Source organism: Crassostrea angulata, chromosome 6, assembly GCF_025612915.1.
Source record: "Crassostrea angulata isolate pt1a10 chromosome 6, ASM2561291v2, whole genome shotgun sequence".
In the NCBI taxonomy this organism is placed as follows: domain Eukaryota; kingdom Metazoa; phylum Mollusca; class Bivalvia; order Ostreida; family Ostreidae; genus Magallana; species Magallana angulata.
In genome coordinates this window covers 28286921-28304774 of record NC_069116.1, presented here as the reverse complement: position 1 = coordinate 28304774, position 17854 = coordinate 28286921, and the positions used below count along the sequence as shown (strand labels likewise).

General features: G+C 33.6%; 2 protein-coding genes across 2 annotated transcripts; both read right to left on the bottom strand.

Annotated features, from left to right (window-relative positions):
- Positions 1–83: 83 nt before the first annotated feature.
- On the bottom strand, positions 84–9650 carry LOC128187321 (Na(+)/citrate cotransporter-like). The gene is made up of 14 exons (XM_052857720.1): positions 9400–9650; positions 7325–7474; positions 6693–6808; positions 6388–6536; positions 4629–4725; positions 4180–4350; positions 3923–4051; positions 3731–3814; positions 2906–3010; positions 2668–2750; positions 2204–2316; positions 1804–1965; positions 477–614; positions 84–287 (listed from the first exon to the last, which is right to left on the bottom strand). Exons 1-14 carry the CDS (start codon positions 9511–9513, stop codon positions 105–107), a joined length of 1794 nt encoding a protein of 597 aa, XP_052713680.1. The 5' UTR covers positions 9514–9650; the 3' UTR covers positions 84–104.
- Positions 9651–11150: 1500 nt separating this feature from the next.
- LOC128189202 (solute carrier family 13 member 2-like) lies at positions 11151–17557 on the bottom strand. Its single transcript, XM_052860712.1, has 14 exons — positions 17367–17557; positions 15977–16126; positions 15471–15586; positions 15012–15166; positions 14773–14824; positions 14500–14655; positions 13569–13697; positions 13272–13352; positions 12777–12881; positions 12367–12449; positions 12142–12260; positions 11860–12021; positions 11523–11660; positions 11151–11353 (listed from the first exon to the last, which is right to left on the bottom strand). The coding sequence occupies exons 1-14, from the start codon at positions 17508–17510 to the stop codon at positions 11201–11203; spliced, it is 1743 nt and encodes a 580-aa protein (XP_052716672.1). The 5' UTR covers positions 17511–17557; the 3' UTR covers positions 11151–11200.
- Between the last annotated feature and the right edge of the window lie 297 nt (positions 17558–17854).

Here is a 17854-nt window from a genome sequence, read left to right as displayed (position 1 = left end):
TCTTCTACACCATCTATTCAAACCAGCTACATGTAAGAACCTATCACATGGTCTTAAAAAATATTTAAAAAGTGACATGGCTAATCAGTATGATTATTTTAATGTTATATAGAGGACGTTGCTGTTGTGGTCAGGATATCTGTAAGGTTAGTCGACAGTGACTGGTTTACCGCCACCCTAAAACCGTCAGGGAGGCTGTGAAAACCAAAAATGGCGTCTCCCCAAGTCTCCGTGCCGAAAACCAGGACTAAAACGGCTATGATATTCAATAGAAAGCCGGCTGTTACCTTTAATGTAAAAATTAAATTGATTAAAAAAAATGTTAGGCAGTATCTTCACCATATAAGCAAAACTATATGGAAAAATGCATTTAATATATATGAAATTTCATTAATTAGTTTACCGTATGTGAGAAAAATTATTCCACATGCGGACATACTGCAATATGTATTTTAAATACTTATACCGTTTCTTACCATGTCAAATACTTTAACAAATCCATAAGAGAACACGACAGCATTAGGCGGGGTAGCAACCGGAAGCATGAAGGCAAATGACGTAGCGATGGCGGTAGGAAACATGAAGTACAGCGGGTTTACTTCCAATGTTATTGCCTGGTTTGAAATAAAATGTCAATGTTACATGTAGCTATGGAAATGATCATTTTATCCATCACTCAAGGGTTCTTAACCCTTTTTTACTAGTGTGAGTTTCTGAGTAAAAGAAAACCGTTTCCCAATTCTTAATTATTTTAATAACACTGATCTTATTTTGATCGATAATTAATTGATAAAGTTAATTCATAATTCATCCTCTGATTTTAACATATCACGATTGATTAAGATAAATATGAAATACTAGAATACGTAGTCTTACATATACAATGTACATGTATGCATACACGCATTTACATGAAGTTTTGATGAAACATCAAATGTATACATAATTATCATATAATAAAATATTACATCTAATTTGCTTTAAATACACGTGAAAGCTGTCAATGTGACAGCAGACAGGGTTTTCTTTTATGTGAATAGTATCCATAATCCATATGTCAACCCTGAATTGATTAACATGACCTATCCAGAGAAATGAAGTACCAGGACCATATATGCAATATTTTGCAAAAATAAATAAATAAATAAGTTTAACAGGTAGCATTTTTTATGAATCATCAAAAATCAAAATCCAAGTAATATTCACATCTCTGATATATACATGTATATAATTATATATCTATACAATTGATCTGCAAAACAACAACGTTCTATCTTGAATCCTGTAGGAGGAGATATCAGTACAAGTGGAATACCCTTTTGGCAGCAGCCCGCCATTTTCACCATGATTTTAATTACCGACTTTTCCTTTGGAAAACTCAGTTAATAAAATGCTTTCATTAAATCATCTTTAAGGTACTGTGTCAACAAATATATTTACTGTTCCTAATCATATATAACTAGCCGGATAATGCGATAGTCTGGAAACTACCGTCTGTGTTATTGTCGGCCAGTCAGACATTGCTCTCTGAAATCAACAAGACTTGTACGACTTATCTTAAACTGTGTCTACGTACTTAATTAGAGCATATTTTGCTTGAGACCAGTGTCATTTTATACTTGTTTTGATGCAAAAGTAGATAGTTGCGTCATATCTTGACTCCACGGTCTTGCAATCATGGTTCTAATCAATAATCATTACTTTAAATAAGTGTATAACACTTAAAAAATTATAGATTTAGAAGGAATAGATCGTTGACAATTTACTTTACTGGAGAAGGAATAAACTTTAGCAATATCTTACCAATTCTTTCATTATGGGCATCATTAAGGTACATATAGCAGTGTTACTGGTCACCTCTGTGGCCCCGGCTACTATGAAACACAACACAAGGTTCATCAGCCAGGGCTCAAAATCCTTGAACACAGTTAGTTGGTCTCCGATCAATTTTGATAATCCGGAAACCTTAAAAAAACAATACTTCCATGAAAATTTATGAGGCTCAAACAGAATTACAAGGGAACCGACAAATTTTAAGGCTTGATTAAATATGTTATCTTTTTCATAACCCTTACAAAGGAATGAATGGGCATTGTATCGTTTAAGAGATGAAAACAAACATTTTATCAGCAAAATTCTTAAAAAGTTTAAATAATTACATTACTTTTTTATGTTACTTTACCAACATGCCAAGTTCACTTACCTGACTTCCTTTAGCTAAAGCGAACCCACCCCCTAGCAATAAGACTACTCCCCATGGCACCATTTTTTCTGCAGCTTTCCACTGAAGAAGTGGCGGTAGAGGTTTGCCTTTTTCTGAAAGAAGAAATAATATTATAGCATTATATTTTGCATTTGAAATTAAATGTCGACGCTTTTGAAATTCTTACTATTATCATAATGTACCTAATGTAATTATTTACTTAACTTACTTACTTTGTTATTTAACTAGTATCGATCCATTTCGAATACAATGTTAGGAATCTCACAATACATTGTATATTGATTAAAAATAATTATCTTTACGTTGTACTATGTTTTCCAGTTTCTTTGTGATCTATTTTTATTCCACAAAATATATCCTTTTTACGTTTATCAAATATAAAAAAAACCAATTAATGATATCTAAAAAAAATTACATCAAAATATGGAGTCAGATTACAATACCTTTGAAGTTATGTGGCAATATTGACGGGAAAAGAAAAAGACTAATGGATATGAGTATGGCGGGTGTAGAGTCGGTAACTGTCCTAATTATAAGAAATATAAAGAAATGTCAATAAAATCCAAAAAGATTCCAATACGTGTAAAAAAAAACCCAATTACAACAAATTGTTTTGAATCTTTTTCTTTATTTAAAAAGATTTTGTACATAATTGCTATTGATGGTGTGAAAAAAACCTACTTCTCGTCAAAAATGTCTCCCCACCCTCCGACTCCTCCCAGATCCCTCGTGACCCACAGCACGGCCAGCAGGGTGAAGTGGATGATCACGGCCACCTGTCCGAATCTGAATGCGTGTAGACTTGACGCGTTATCAAATCATCGTAATACATGTAGTTGTCATGTTGTAAATTTTGTATTTACTGCCACCCGGTAAATTCAAAATTTACATCATGACAGATGGTCGAATTTATCCTGCTTCTTCTAACATGTATTTTAATTATACTTCTAACCCTCCCTCCCTTTTAAATCTCATTGGGTATAATTCAATTCAAACTTTGATGTTTTAATTTTTTTAAATACATGATAAGGAAATATATCCATTGTTTCCCATCCTTCAAATCGTTTTATTTTTTGAAATGATTTTAAAATAAAGACTTGATGACGATTTTTTGACGGATCTTTCAATAACCATTCAGAGATCACTAGCATGAAAAGTAGGTCATTGGCATTTAAAAGTAAAATAGTACTAACATTATAATAGTACGACTACAATATACAATTTATTTGGTAGTTATTCATTCCACAAGGTTCAATTTTTGCATCCATGAGTAAACGTAATCCATTCCGTTAATTTCCTTTAGTTTTTGTTGATTTTTTCAATCTGATTTCAATGTATCTTAGTTTCTGACTAAATTTGCGATACACCTTATAATTTATATTTTGGCTTTGTTTAACACGTATATATACCTCCAATATACTTCACTAGCTAAATATTGAATTCAAAGTTCGATGCATGTTATTTTGCATTGTACAATGAAATATTTCATAAATTGGGGTCACTTACGTGATTGGTCCAAGTTCTTCGTACTGTTTTCGCACTGCATTTCTGACCCTTTTCGCTTGTTCTGGAGAACCGGAATTATACGTTCTGAAACCGAAAATAAACACAATGAACTGCGTTAAGTTCAATTTATACTGAATAATACACTTGCACGAAAATTATCTTAATAACATTTATTTGTCTTTTACAACTTACTTGCAGCGTAAAAACAGAACTTGAAGCCAAATCCATACAAATATCACAATAATTGCTGAGATGGGCAAGCAATACTGCATCCATGAGGCAAACGTGACAGGCGATGTCATATTCTTTTCTTGGAAAACACTGTAGATAATTATATGAAGTTAAAACAAAATTTAAATTTTTGATTTTGAATCATCTTGCTTAAATCATCGCTAATCTGATAAAACTTGTTTGTAATTGTTTGATATCAACGATTTAGTAGGACGAACATGTCTGCAGCACCCTTCATGATGACGTTAGGACCAGTTCCGGTCAGGCTAGCCACGCCACCACAGTTGGCCGAGTAAGCAATAGCCAATGACAGAGCCTTACACATACGTAAATACTCCGCCTCTGTTGATTCGTCACTTTTCCTATCGTCTGCTTCACTTCTTTTTTCTCTGGGAAACGTTAAATAGAGCACAAATCACACATTTACTTTGTACATCTATTCAAAAACATACATCAGATTCATTTGTGCTACATTTTAATCAAGTTGAAATAGTCCTATTTGATGTTACTGGTTATAATTCATCTTTTAAAAATCGACGTACATGTATATCAAAGTCCTTGTATTAGCACTGTACTTGTAAGAGTACTGTAGTGATCAAAGCCAAAAATTTGTTTTCTTAGGCTAACCACGAAATTCATATATTTTTAAGATGATTACGAAGCGCACCCTTGTTTTTCTATGCCGTTGTTTATGTTTCCATTTGTGGAGTTCTTGACTTCGTCTTTACCAATGACTGTCAGTTGAATGTCTTCCTCACCCACAGCTACGAGGCAAAATATGAGTAAAAATAAATAGTCTAAATATCACAATTTTAACACATTGCAAATTCATTCAAAACTAGATTCAAGATTGCTCCGCACTAAATTTATACGACAATTAAGTAATTAAAATAAACATAATTTATTAAAGATAGTTACACAAACAAAAAAATTAATCAATATTTAATAAACCACAGTAGAGTTAGTCGCAAAAGAATATTCAATGTGACAGTTATAATAATTCATTTTAAATAGAATATTTTTGAAGGATAATAGTTCAGATTTTATCCCGTACCTAATATATTTTATAACTAATAACCGTTATACAAATTTTTATGAAAAATGCCTGCTGTTTCCGGTGGTTTTCTAAGGACAAATTATTTTCAAGTTGAAATTATCATCATATTTTTTTTTTTAAATACTGTTTCAAAATCGCATCAAGTCATCTCAGATTACACATTTTTGTGACATGTGGTTTAACTTGCCAACTGTTGACCGAACGTTTATGAACCCTCTCCACTTTCTCAAAACGGTTCTTGCCAAAGCTTTTTCTGCTCAACATGAGACCGAACTTTGCAAGGCATTGGATGCTCAAACATTCATTGATTTTAAAGAAAATTTAACCTAAAAATTTCTTACCAACAACCATGATTTTGAAAAAAAAAAAGTTGTTTGAAAAAATACCTACGCAAAAGTTATTTTCAATAAGCGATGCCCATCGCCTGTATTGCATAGAGATAATCGCCCTAGCCTATAAAGGTTTGGTTCTACTAGTATCCTGTCTTATATTCAAATATTTAGGAAACAATTGTGAAGAGAATCAAAATTTTTATTGAGAAATTACTGTTTCAGCCTTTTTTTGCTTGTCATCCTCCTTTGGTTTTTATGTCATCGATCTAGCAAGCATACCAGACAAAACATTTAAAAAAGGGGAAATTTCAGAAAATCAAAACACAACAAATATTCCCTTTTCTTTCTAACTACTATACATATCTACAACAGGATTCGTAAAGCTTATAATGGAAATTTTTTTTTTATTTATTCATATACATTATGATCATTCAAATATCCAGTTCAAATAAAAGTACATTTTTTAATCTTCAATCTTTTTTAACAATACCCCAGTTTTTTATTTGAAGTAACTGAAATAATCTGTGCGTCTTGTCTCCTCACCAAAACATAAAAAAAAGATTATATTAAAGTGCAGACCAAGTTACATAATCCCGTTGGTAAGGAATACCGTTGTAGAAAACTAGAACATGACCTTGATAAGATGTGTAAATGTTTCCATGTACTACTATTTTAAATGACAGCCACAATCTTTAAGTTTTACATTTCAAGAGTCCTGTTTATCTTTGATTGTTTAACTGACTGTTAAATAAGAGAAGTACTAGACTAAGTATGTATCATGTCTTAAGCATGCCTCAATCATCTATTTAAGATGTGAAGCGATTCTACTCGTATGTTTTAATACTGTAACAAATTAATTCATGTCGAATTGACAACACTAAATCTACATGTAGTTTCGTGTAGTGGGATATACACTGTACATGTACAACCTAAAACATGATAACTTTCGCATAGCTAATTAAAAAGAGGGAAAATGACATTAACACTGGGGAAAGAAAAGGGCGGGGGGGGGGGGGGGGGGGGCAAATTACTTGTACCTGTGACGCGTACTGTCTCGTCTTTATCTCTGGTTTCTTTGAGTTGCACCAAGACTGCATTTGCAATAGGAATCATCATGGCAGTTGTTGCCGTGTTGCTGATCCACATGGACAGAAACCAAGTGGGCAACATCATCCCAAACATCAACCTACAAGTTCATTTTCGTTTAATTCATCATATGCATCTATAAATAATGAAACGACACCCACCGATTATGGCAGATATGCATGTATTTTTTGGTATAATAGAAGCATAGAACGATATTAGACAGTTTGTGGACATTTTAATTTACGATTTTGGTTACCATCTCGGTTCTGAGCCGACCAGCATGAGTACCCTGAGAGCCAGACGTTTGTGGATGTTCCAGTACTCAATGGCCGCCGCCACGATCAGACCTCCCACAAACAGCATGGCCGTGTCCTGTGGAGAGACAATAGGAAAGCTATAATTCTTATCATTTCATAGAATTACACATTAGAGGTAGATAAGTGTTAGGCAGTAATTTAATAAAATATTTTGTGTACTTTTCATTCAGTAATTATTTTAGAGTTTTAAAACTTTTCTTTTGTTAAGAATCACCAAACTTTTAAAGAAAAACACATCTGAAATGTCAACAATTGATAAAAAATACTTGTCCGTGAATGAGATTAACCAGTGCCCCTTTGAATATACTAGTATTTACGCTTGTCAAAAACTTCAGTTATTTACATAATTAATGGCCCAATGATTCGTCAATTAACAATTATAATGAATATCTAATGACTTTAATATATCATAAATCAAAGCATGTTGGTGAATATCTTTGTTCAGAATATTAAAGTGGTCAGAAATTTGTTTGTTTGTTTGTTGTTTGTTTTGTTTAATTTTTTTTTTAATTTTTTTTTTTTTGGGGGGGGGGGGGGGGTAAATAATCTTAAAAATTTGATATAAACACACGTTGATATATGTGCTGGAGACATCTTTTGCATACATCAGCCCCACCATCGGAAACAAAATAACGGGAAGCAATGACGTCACTGCTATAGGAAGCGCTTCTGTCACCCAGAACACAGCCATGATGATGATGCAATATCCGCATTTTGCTTCCTGTAAAACGTACAAAATTCCTTCAAATAATGTTAAATTCTTCTCGTAAAATATGTATAATATATACGAAGTAAAAGTTTTAGTGTGTATTTATACGAATTATGTGAAATTGCATTGAAAAATGAAGCAAAAGTAAAACTGTTATAGGTCCTATATACTCAGACAAATAAACAGTCCCATCTTACCAACACAAATATATGTACATTCTGATGCATGTAGCACATAAGATATCGCACTTAAAGGAAAAAGTCCCGGATTTTACTCTTTATCAAGACACCTCTGTTTAAAAAGACATCTTTTTAAATCGCTACCAACAAAAATTGCTTGTATCTTGTTTATAATTACATCCAAATGTCAAACTGTAATATTTGTTAGTTTATGAATTATTTGTTTAAAATATTAAATGTCTTATAACCATTAAGAAGGTGTTTAGAAATTCGCTGCAAACACTATCGTTTTCAGAAAGATAAACATAGCAATATTTGGTTAGAATATGTTTTGGTCTGTCGCTAATGCCGATTCTTTGCAGAAGGCAATGTCGGCAAATATCGGCTAAATCGGTCAATGTCGTCTATCAAGATAATTTGAAAAATTGAAGAGGTACATGACATTAGCTGGATAGCCATCAGATTTATCATGCTTAGAGTATACATGTTAGCCATGGTTAGATACGTATTCGTTTGCTTGCTAAACCTGTTATCATGTCAATTCTGGGGTAAATTCTTCAACGTCTATGTTGTCTACGTAAACTTTATAAATCGATTCTTATCGAAATTCAGGATAATTGATAGGCTAAACCGATTCAAATCAAACCAAGTCAAAATGACACATGACACCAAATGCACAGCGCGGTGTTTATAGTGTTTACAACTTACATCGATTTCAAAAAATAAATACAGGTGCAAAAATCATGCGTTTGTCACTGTCCAGTAAATTCAACATCTTTGAAACCTTTTAATGCAAAGTTTATTTGTTCTGACAAACATCCATGAAAATATTGTTGATTCTACTACAGTTATTGCCGAGATCAAAGAGATGCCGCGGACAATATTCTCCAATATACCACGAACGTCATCAGTAAATTATCGGATCAGAAATACCTATTTGTCTCGCACTGATCATGAAAGTACAACTTCAAACCGTAATTTTTTTTAAAACCATGTCAATTTCACGTGTTAGTTCCAGTCAAAACGATGTGTATTGCCTCAAATGTTTATTTTTATGAGATCAATGTGGCTGTTCCTAGGACCTCCCTAGCACATTTTCACTGCGTGTTTTTACATAAAATATATAACGTGTAGTAGTAATTATCGTATTAAATTGCCCTTAAAATATCAGGAACATGATTCATAGATATTTTATAAATAAGTAAAGAGTATTAAACATCCAAAGAAAAAATTCTGTCGTCTGCATGTGATTCTTTTGATCGATACACATGTAAACATTACTAACAAAACCATTGGGGTTACACGGAACAGCTGTCAAAATGACCTAGATCGTCTTTCTATAGGAGTAATGATCTGTAGAAATACTGAGCTGTTAGTAGAATAGAAATAAAGTTCTTGTTATCGTGAATGTTGCAGAATAACCTCCTCGGTCTCGAAATGTTGTTTGAAATATTAAAGCCTCGGCTAACGCCTCGGCTTTTATATTTATAAACAACATTTCTCGACCTCGGAAGTTATTCTGCAACATTCACGAAAACTCGTACTTTATTTCTCAAATAACTGACACTACAAGGACATTAAAGGGAGTTAATTGTATTTTCATTCACTCATGCATGTTTTTTAGACAGGCGTTACGCCGTGACGCACGAGTGATTTGTTTCTGTTCTTTTTTCTTCATTTGCAAAATTTTCGTAAGACCCCGTGTAAAGTAAAATGTGATTTTTTTTTTTAGGTTTAATAAAAAAAATGAATACTTACATCTCCCTCCACAAGAAGTAAGAGGGGCAACAAGACTATAGGTGTTAGGACAACGACCAGGATATTCCGTACTGTTAACAACCCACTACAAGCACCTCGTATACCAGACGACATCACTGCAAGATCTCAACTAAATTTTACCTGAACGCAAAGAGGATATGTATCCTTTAACACATAACACACGTTCACTTTAATCCTAAGGTAAGCACATGCAATCAAAACATACAGAAAAGCAACAACTTCCACGTTACATTTACATTTAGAAATTGTTTACATCTAGATACGTATAATTATCTTTAAATAGAGTCATCAAGAAATGCTATCAGTCTTTTTAGACTGGTTGTCAAGGATTTGGTCTTAGTGGGATCTTCTATCATTACGAACGATAAAGAACAAACATTCGAGGAGAGTGATCCGTGTTCAAATATTATAGTTATGCAAGCTTCTTCTTAAACCGACTGTCACACAACGCAGCTTGGCACAGATGTACATTGTATGCTAACGAATGTAAAAAGATGCATACAGTTGCAAGTACTAGATACGCTTACAGGCCTACGTAAGCGAGGGAATACATGTAGTGAATGTGCTGCGTTACTGGATTTCCCACAAACTTTACAAATCCGTTTCACCATTTCTTTCATGCGTTTAAACACATCTAGGATGGCTCTCATCAGTTGCTGTTTCAAATGATCACGTTGGAGATGAACATCGTATACATCGAAATCTTGTTTTATTAATTCGACTACTCGGAGAAGGGTTCTAGCTATACAACGAAACTTCCAACAGCAAACGAAAAATACAATATCATTAATTATACGTGTTTTGTTAAACTTGATGTCATGTATTTTATCATTATACTTGTACCTAGTGTATCAGCCTAACCAGCATCTAGATAATTCATTTCTTACATAATAATCATACACTGTAATGAATTTTAATATTGAGCGACACTTATATTAATTGTACTTTCTGTTTTGAAATACTAGTATGTATATCTTTACAAAGATAAAACTGTAGTACATCCATTAAAGCTTTTTATTCATTCTTGTAAAGAGAAGTTTTAATAATGCAAAGAGAATAATATACAGCTGAAAAAATTAAGAAAAATCACAAGAAGACACTCTCAGATAAAAAAAAAAAAAAAAAAAACATCATTCATAAATTGAATATTTGTGTCTGAAGGACTGATTCTGTTGTTTAAAGTAGATCCAGTGTTCTGTGACGTCACACTTTTTTGTAAAAGTTTGAATTCTTTAAGAAATGTGCAAGATAGTTTTATTTATTTTATGTGAATATAATCACATGGGTGTAATGAGAAGTATTGGTAGGTTCAAGATATTTTCGCACTTAATTTTATACTAAATTTCCAAATTTTTATATATTTTATCTATGCAAAGGGGAAATAACTCTTTCTGACTTTTCTCTTAGTTGTATGTCTAAATGCTATAGTTTTTCTTATTCCAACGATTAATTTTAAAATATTTTTGTAATTTTAGTTTTCTAATAAAGTTGACGTTAAAATTAAATAAGAAAAACAAATTTCTGCCTGCAAGATTTTACTTTTAATAACAAAAAATACGGTTTTCTGATGCTAAAATATGCTTTAGGTTATTTTTATCTGGCAACTCAAAAAGTGTGATGACATGTATATTTTTTCTGACAACTGATGACATTTAAGTCTTTTAAGTCGAAATCAGTTCGGTTTTTCATCTTTCCTCAGAGAATTTTACGAGTATGGAGCTACCTTAAGCTGAACAGTAATTTCATGGACGTTCGGTAACGTGTATGATGTTGGGTTTTTTTAACACTTTAATGTCGAATTAGACGCTGTGACATTCAGAGTTTTAAAAGCAGCAGGTAGTGTATGAAAGCCAAAGATGGCATCTCCCCAAGTCTCTGTTGCTAGAACCAACACAAGGACAGCTACAATGTTGATGATGAATCCAGCCATTGCCTGAAAGAATACCAATGTAATCTTGGATGTTTATCATGTCAAATCCAAAGAATTTGAATAAAACGACATTTTAACTATTTGCCACATCTTTGAATTAATTTATGTATGCAACTGCTTTATAAAATTACTGGCTTATGGTTTGTTATACAAAAAATAGATCGTAAAGTACCATGTCAGCAACTTTCACGTAACCGTACGAGAACACGACAGCATTAGGCGGGGTAGCAACCGGAAGCATGAAGGCAAATGACGTAGCGATGGCGGTAGGAAACATGAAGTATAGCGGGTTAACGCCGAGAGTCATGGCCTGTACAATGACAACAAAGTACAATTCTTAAAAAAAAAACGTGAAAGGGGTAAATAATATCATACAAATATAATTATTTCATCTATTTCATTGCATGTGTTATGAAAAATATGTTTTAAATATATGTCACACAAGTTAGGGAGACATTTTGTCAGAGTTTTTTTTTCCAACAACGCAATTTTTTTAACTACTTGCTTACCAATTCACTCATTATTGGCATCATCAGTGAGCATATAGCCGTGTTACTGGTCACCTCTGTGGCAGCGGCAACAATATAGCAAAGTACAAGATTCATCACCCAGGGCTCGAAATCCTTGAACACCCTTAGCTCGCAGCCCAGCCAATCCGACAGACCAGATACCTATCAGAAACATGATTTTGAATTCTACGGAATTATTCACGTCTTTCATTTTGAATTTATAATAAACTTATATTAGGAGTCCTATTGATTAAATACAATGTACCGGGTATATTGATATACCTGACTTCCATGAGCTAAAGCAAATCCCCCACCCAATAAAAGTACCACGCCCCATGGAACCATCTTCTCAGCTGCTTTCCAAGGTAAAAGAGCTGGCACACTTTTTCCATGGTGCCTGTCTGTTTAAAAGTCAAGATGTGCTACATTTATTTGGTTGTACAATTTGATTACTAAAAGACACTTGCTATAATAAAAACTGCTTGTATTGAAAACAATTAAACAAACCACTGAATTTCCAGGGTAAAACGGCCGGAAACAGAAAGAGGCTGATAGAAACTAAAATAGAAGGCGTGGAATCCGTCACTGTCCTGAAATATACATGTCATATTTACAGGCGAGACCAATAGTAAAATATTCGACAAAGTACTTTATTCACAAAAAAAAAATAATACAATTAATAACCATCCATAATCACTTACTTGTTTACAACTTAAAATTCCTCTTTTATAAAGAAACATTTCGAACAAACTTTTTAATAAGAGAAAAGCCAAAAATCGAAAACTGTTTGCTAAAATAAACAGAATTTATGTAAGTTTTTATGATCCTTTGAACTTGAGATTAGTAAAGATTGCGTCTAGTAAAAAGAATGATTTAAGAAAATGTGTCAATCGTGTAATGAGTTTATGCCAACATACTTTGGTGGGAAAATTCTGCCCCATCCTCCAGCCCCGCCTAGGTCTCTGGTGATCCACAATACGGCCAAAATCACAAAATGAACAATGACCGCCCCCTGGGCAAAACTAAAACAATTAAGGATAAACTGATGATACTATAATGTAACCAAAGAAAACATCCAAATACTGTGGGAAAAGCAATTTGATTTCGAAGTTTTATCATTGACAAACTATATTTCTAACGTATATATATTGCTTTAAGAATCCTCTTCTAAAATAGTACATGTTATACTTTTAAGTCAACAAACATTTTTAAAACTGATAATTTTTAAATACATCCCAAATATTTTTGACTCCCTAATTTCACCAAACTATCCAAATGAATATACTTGTACATATACATATATCAATAAATTTTCAACTGTTTTTTAAATGTACAATTGCAAAGTAAAACAATATCTCATGGAAATCATTAAAGTTAATTAATATAAACGGACGCGTCTTAATTGGTTTCACCTGACTGGTCCAAGGTTCTTGTATTCCCTTCTGATGACAGCTTTGACTCGCTGCGCTTGTTCTGGTGAGTTTGCGCTTCTCCTAATTAAAAAAAAACCGTCGATTTAAAGGGGTCTTGAATGTTACTGTCAAACACCAGTCGACGAAAACTAAAGAGGGCAGTATTCTCAGAAGTTTTACAAGTTGATACTTAACGCAGAATTTGTGAATCTTTCCCTCATTTTCAAATTAAATGTACAAGTAAGAAGATTTGAAATACCGCCATTTTCATTGATAATTAAGATGTTCTGTACATGCCTGCACCGAAGAAAGATAAACTGCAACCAGAGCCAGATGAATGCTACAATGAGGGAAGAAATTGGGAGGCAGAACTGTATCCAAGAGGCGAAGGTTACTGGAGATGTGGCATTCCGGGATTGAAATACTCTACGGAGAGATTAATGTATAAATGATGTAAAAGATACCATGTGCTTGAAAATCAAATTCTACAAACATTGATGCATGCGTGCATACTGGTTTTGTAAGCAAGTACCACGAATCAACAGATCGATTTCACTTAATAAATTCAGCTACCTTTCCTTAATAATCATTACAGCACGAACTCATTCTTAACTGTTATAAAACAAGTTTTAAAAATATTTAAGTGCTACAAATGCATAGAGTTTTTTTTAGTATTTTTTTTTTATAAAACACTCATTATTTGTTTCAAAATAATGACAATCAGTGTCCAAAAAATTCTCAGTATTTGTCGCTCTAGTTGCTTGTAATGTTACCAACATAAAAAACAAAACTGCATTAAATTGACTTTTAACAATGATATCGATGCAATGCTTCATTTCAGAAATGATTTGATTGATGAATAGTTCTAAAATACTCACATTTATTTAAATGATATCAATTTAATTATTTTTGGGGGGTTTTTAATTAAAAAAAAATATAGACTGCTTTTTTCATTATTACTGCAATATTATAATAATGAAAATGTATCTCAAGTGAGATATACTGTGGAATCATCATTGTTCGTGGGAGACCAATGTTCGTGGTTTTTGTGGGTAACCCTTCCCCACGAATTTACACATCCCTACGAACCTTTACACAATAATTATTAAGTTTTTATTAAAATGATCAATATGCTTTTCCCGGTTTGTTCTTCTGTAAATATATCACGCAAGCTATGTTATACATTATTATAATGTTAAAGATTATATATTTACAATCGTTTCCATACTTGTCTGCCACGCCCTTCATGATGACATTTGGATTGGTTCCTGTCAGACTAGCCACGCCCCCACAGTTAGCGGCGTATGCAATTCCGAGGGACAGGGCTTTGCACATGCGCAGATACTCAGGGCTCTCAATCTCATTTTCACGAATTTTCCTTGATCTAAAGAAAAATGAAATTATGTATTTCATTAAAAGCCATATTCTTTGTTTTAAGAATGAGTTGATTTTTCATATCCGATGAATGTGCCTGATTTTGTTACCTGCTACATTTACTTACGTATTTGTCTTTTCATCGCGGATTATCGTAACACCATTTTGTTCCGTAAGTTCTGAAGAAATGAACACAAATATAACCATTATGGTTAACTAAATATACATGACGTATTTAACTTTTTACTTATAGTTGTTAAAATGTTTAGTTTGCGATTGTTTAAATTTTTTTCCAAGTTTCCTTATTCAGGTGATTTGATTAACGAGCATTTTATTTTGTCCTTCTAAAATGCACATTGTACAAACCTACATCCTCCGCTGCATCTGAGTTTTCTATATCTTTTGTTTCCTTGAGTTGCACTAAGACTGCGTTGGCAATTGGAATCATCATGGCAGTTGTTGCTGTGTTGCTGATCCACATGGACAGAAACCAAGTTGGCAACATCATCCCAAACATCAACCTGGAACGCAACATACAGTCCATAAATCGTTACACATTCAATGTTGTTCAAACGATTTAATGCGACAACTGATCAAAAATGTTTGCTAACATTAGATGTCTAGATTTAAACCAACTAGATTCATTGTGCTTTTAATAAATAAAGGGAAAAAATAGTTTTAAAATGTTTTTAAGTAAATTTTATTTACATTTAGCTTTAAAATTAAAATTGCAGTCACCTTAAATTTTTATACATGTAGGAGAACGAAACTCGTTATAAGACAAAATGATTCCAATCTACATAAACTTTTACTATTATTGATTACCATCTCGGTTCTGAGCCGACGAGCATGAGTACCCTGAGAGCCAGACGTTTGTGGATGTTCCAGTACTCAATGGCCGCCGCCACGATCAGACCCCCCACAAACAGCATGGCCGTGTCCTGTAAGGTTCAACAAAAAATTAATTGATGTTGTTGATATGACGTCCTGGCCCCACCGTCACCAATATTTTTAAATCCCTCAGCTCAGTCCTCAACTCAAATCCTTAAAGGAAAAGAGCATGAATTTGAGGCAAAAACTCAGACTTGAGGCTGAGTTATGACTTGAGGAAAGTTGGGGAGGCGGGGCCTGAAATGGAAAAAATTGTATTTAAATTTCGATCTTTTTCTTACAATTTTAGATTTTTTATCACTTTATTATCTGGTGGATTTATTCTTTAAGAGGTGTGGGGAGGGGTGTCTTTTGTCGATACTTACCGAGCAATGTGTTATGTGTGATAATTGCATAAAACTCGTAAAATTAGGTTCCAAGAATTTATAAACTGTACTCACGTTGAGGTATTTGTTGGATACGTCTTTTGCACTTAGTAACCCGACCATTGGAAACAGAATTATGGGAAGCAGTGACGTCACCGCAATAGGCAGCGCTTCTGTTATCCAATATACCGCCATAACAATGATGCAATAAGCACATTTTGCTTCCTGGAACCAAAAAAAATATATGTTATAAAATCAAATAAACTTTGGTAATATAATATGGTATTCGTTCATTTTCGTTCAATGCATTGGTAAATATGTAGTGTGTATGCTTGAAACAATGTTTGTACAATATCACATTACATGTGAGGATTTAGAGGCGCCATAGTGTCTAGACACCCCCCCCCCCATCCCCAAGTAAAATTCAAACATATTACGGTACCTCTACGCAGTTAACCTATCGAAGTTAGGTATCGGGCTATCGCTCCCACCCCACGCACTCGAGAAATTAAATAATGCCTCGGACCCCATGCCTGGAATGAAGAAATTTGATGACGAATTCCATTTTATCCTAGATAACATTTTACTCATTATAAAGTGTACTATAAAGTGTACATGATCCATCGCTAAAGGGCATTTCATGCTATCTTCAGAGAGTACCAGTTTATACTGGTCAACGATGATTTGTTTTATGAAACTGTATGAATATTTTTCCTTTAGAAGGTATCTTGGTAGCTAAAATCCTGTTTGAATATCCTGTACACTTGTATCTTTGTTGTTGATGGGTAATTAAATAAATGTCACTTGACCACTTTTGAAAATATGGGAGGTAATCCATTTGATTATCTAGTTGCAATTGAGTACTAAATGCTTGTTAAAGCCATGTGTTTGTCACTCCAGATAAATTAATAATTCTCTTTACACAGTCTCACCATGGGTTTGTAAATTTCTACCATAATGGTCTTTATAGTACATTACAAAATTTAAACGGTTTCTTTTTCTGAACCTAGGAAAAGTTTGGTCCAGTATGAAATCATGATCTGCAACACAACCTTTCCTCCCTCGGAGCTGAAAAAATCTAATATGATAAGATGGAAGATTTCAACATTTACAGCCAATTCTACCCCGGAAGAAAAGTTAAATTTTCAAATCCACCGTGTCGACTTTGTGGTCCTAAAGATTTGATGTTACTATATGGCAACAGTATTTGCTTTAGAACATCCGGGGGTTTTTAATCACCAATCAAACGATGCATTATTGCATTTGATTGAACAAACTTCCAAATATGATTTATCTTTACAATTGGTAAGGACATACGTACATCTTGTGCTAAAAATTCAAAATCACCTGTATGTGAATACATTAACATTATATCAACATTCACAAATATGCGAGGTCACGGTCTGTTTTGAGACAAACAGATGAGATATGTGTCAATTGAGAAAAAAATCTACATGAAACTTACATTTCCTTCCACAAGGAGCAAAATCGGAAGCAAGATTATCGGAGTGATGACGATGGTCAAAAGGTTCCGAACGCTGAACACGAGGTTAAGGATGTTCCGCCATCCTTTCTTGGACGGCAGACGGTCGGACGGAGCAGAGGCCATGACTGTTTACCGTGACACACTGAAATTTGACCAGCGTATGGTTACACTTAAAAAAAGCCCGCGATCTGCCTGCCCTCACATGGAATTTTGTCCGTGTTATGTTTGTTGTTTTCTTATCTTCGAAGAGGATGAAAATTATCAGTTGTTGTTTTAGGGAAGTTTATAATACAGACAACGTGATTAAAGTGCCATATGAAAGCGCTTTTGATAGTCAAGGAACCAGGCTGAAGCTAGCAGCCACTAACAGCAGCCACTAAGCCCGTAGAAGCTAGCAGCCAATAAGAAATTTCATCTAAGTACTAAGAGTACTCAAACAGAAAATTATATTTTACTTAAATTAAATT

Bases quoted from the DNA above. Each gene is read 5' to 3' on its own strand.
- LOC128187321 (XM_052857720.1), bottom strand. From the start codon at position 9,513: ATGTCGTCTGGTATACGAGGTGCTTGTAGTGGGTTGTTAACAGTACGG. The intron at 6,809-7,324 runs GTGTGTTTATAT...GTCTCTCCACAG, and splicing joins TCTCCAGCACATATATCAAC to GACACGGCCATGCTGTTTGT. The intron at 3,011-3,730 runs GTAAGTGACCCC...ACACGCATTCAG, and splicing joins GAAGAACTTGGACCAATCAC to ATTCGGACAGGTGGCCGTGA.
- LOC128189202 (XM_052860712.1), bottom strand. From the start codon at position 17,510: ATGGCCTCTGCTCCGTCCGACCGTCTGCCGTCCAAGAAAGGATGGCGG. The intron at 12,450-12,776 runs GTATGTTGGCAT...TGTATATTTCAG, and splicing joins GGCAGAATTTTCCCACCAAA to GACAGTGACGGATTCCACGC. The intron at 11,661-11,859 runs GTAAGCAAGTAG...GTCATTGTACAG, and splicing joins TGCCAATAATGAGTGAATTG to GCCATGACTCTCGGCGTTAA.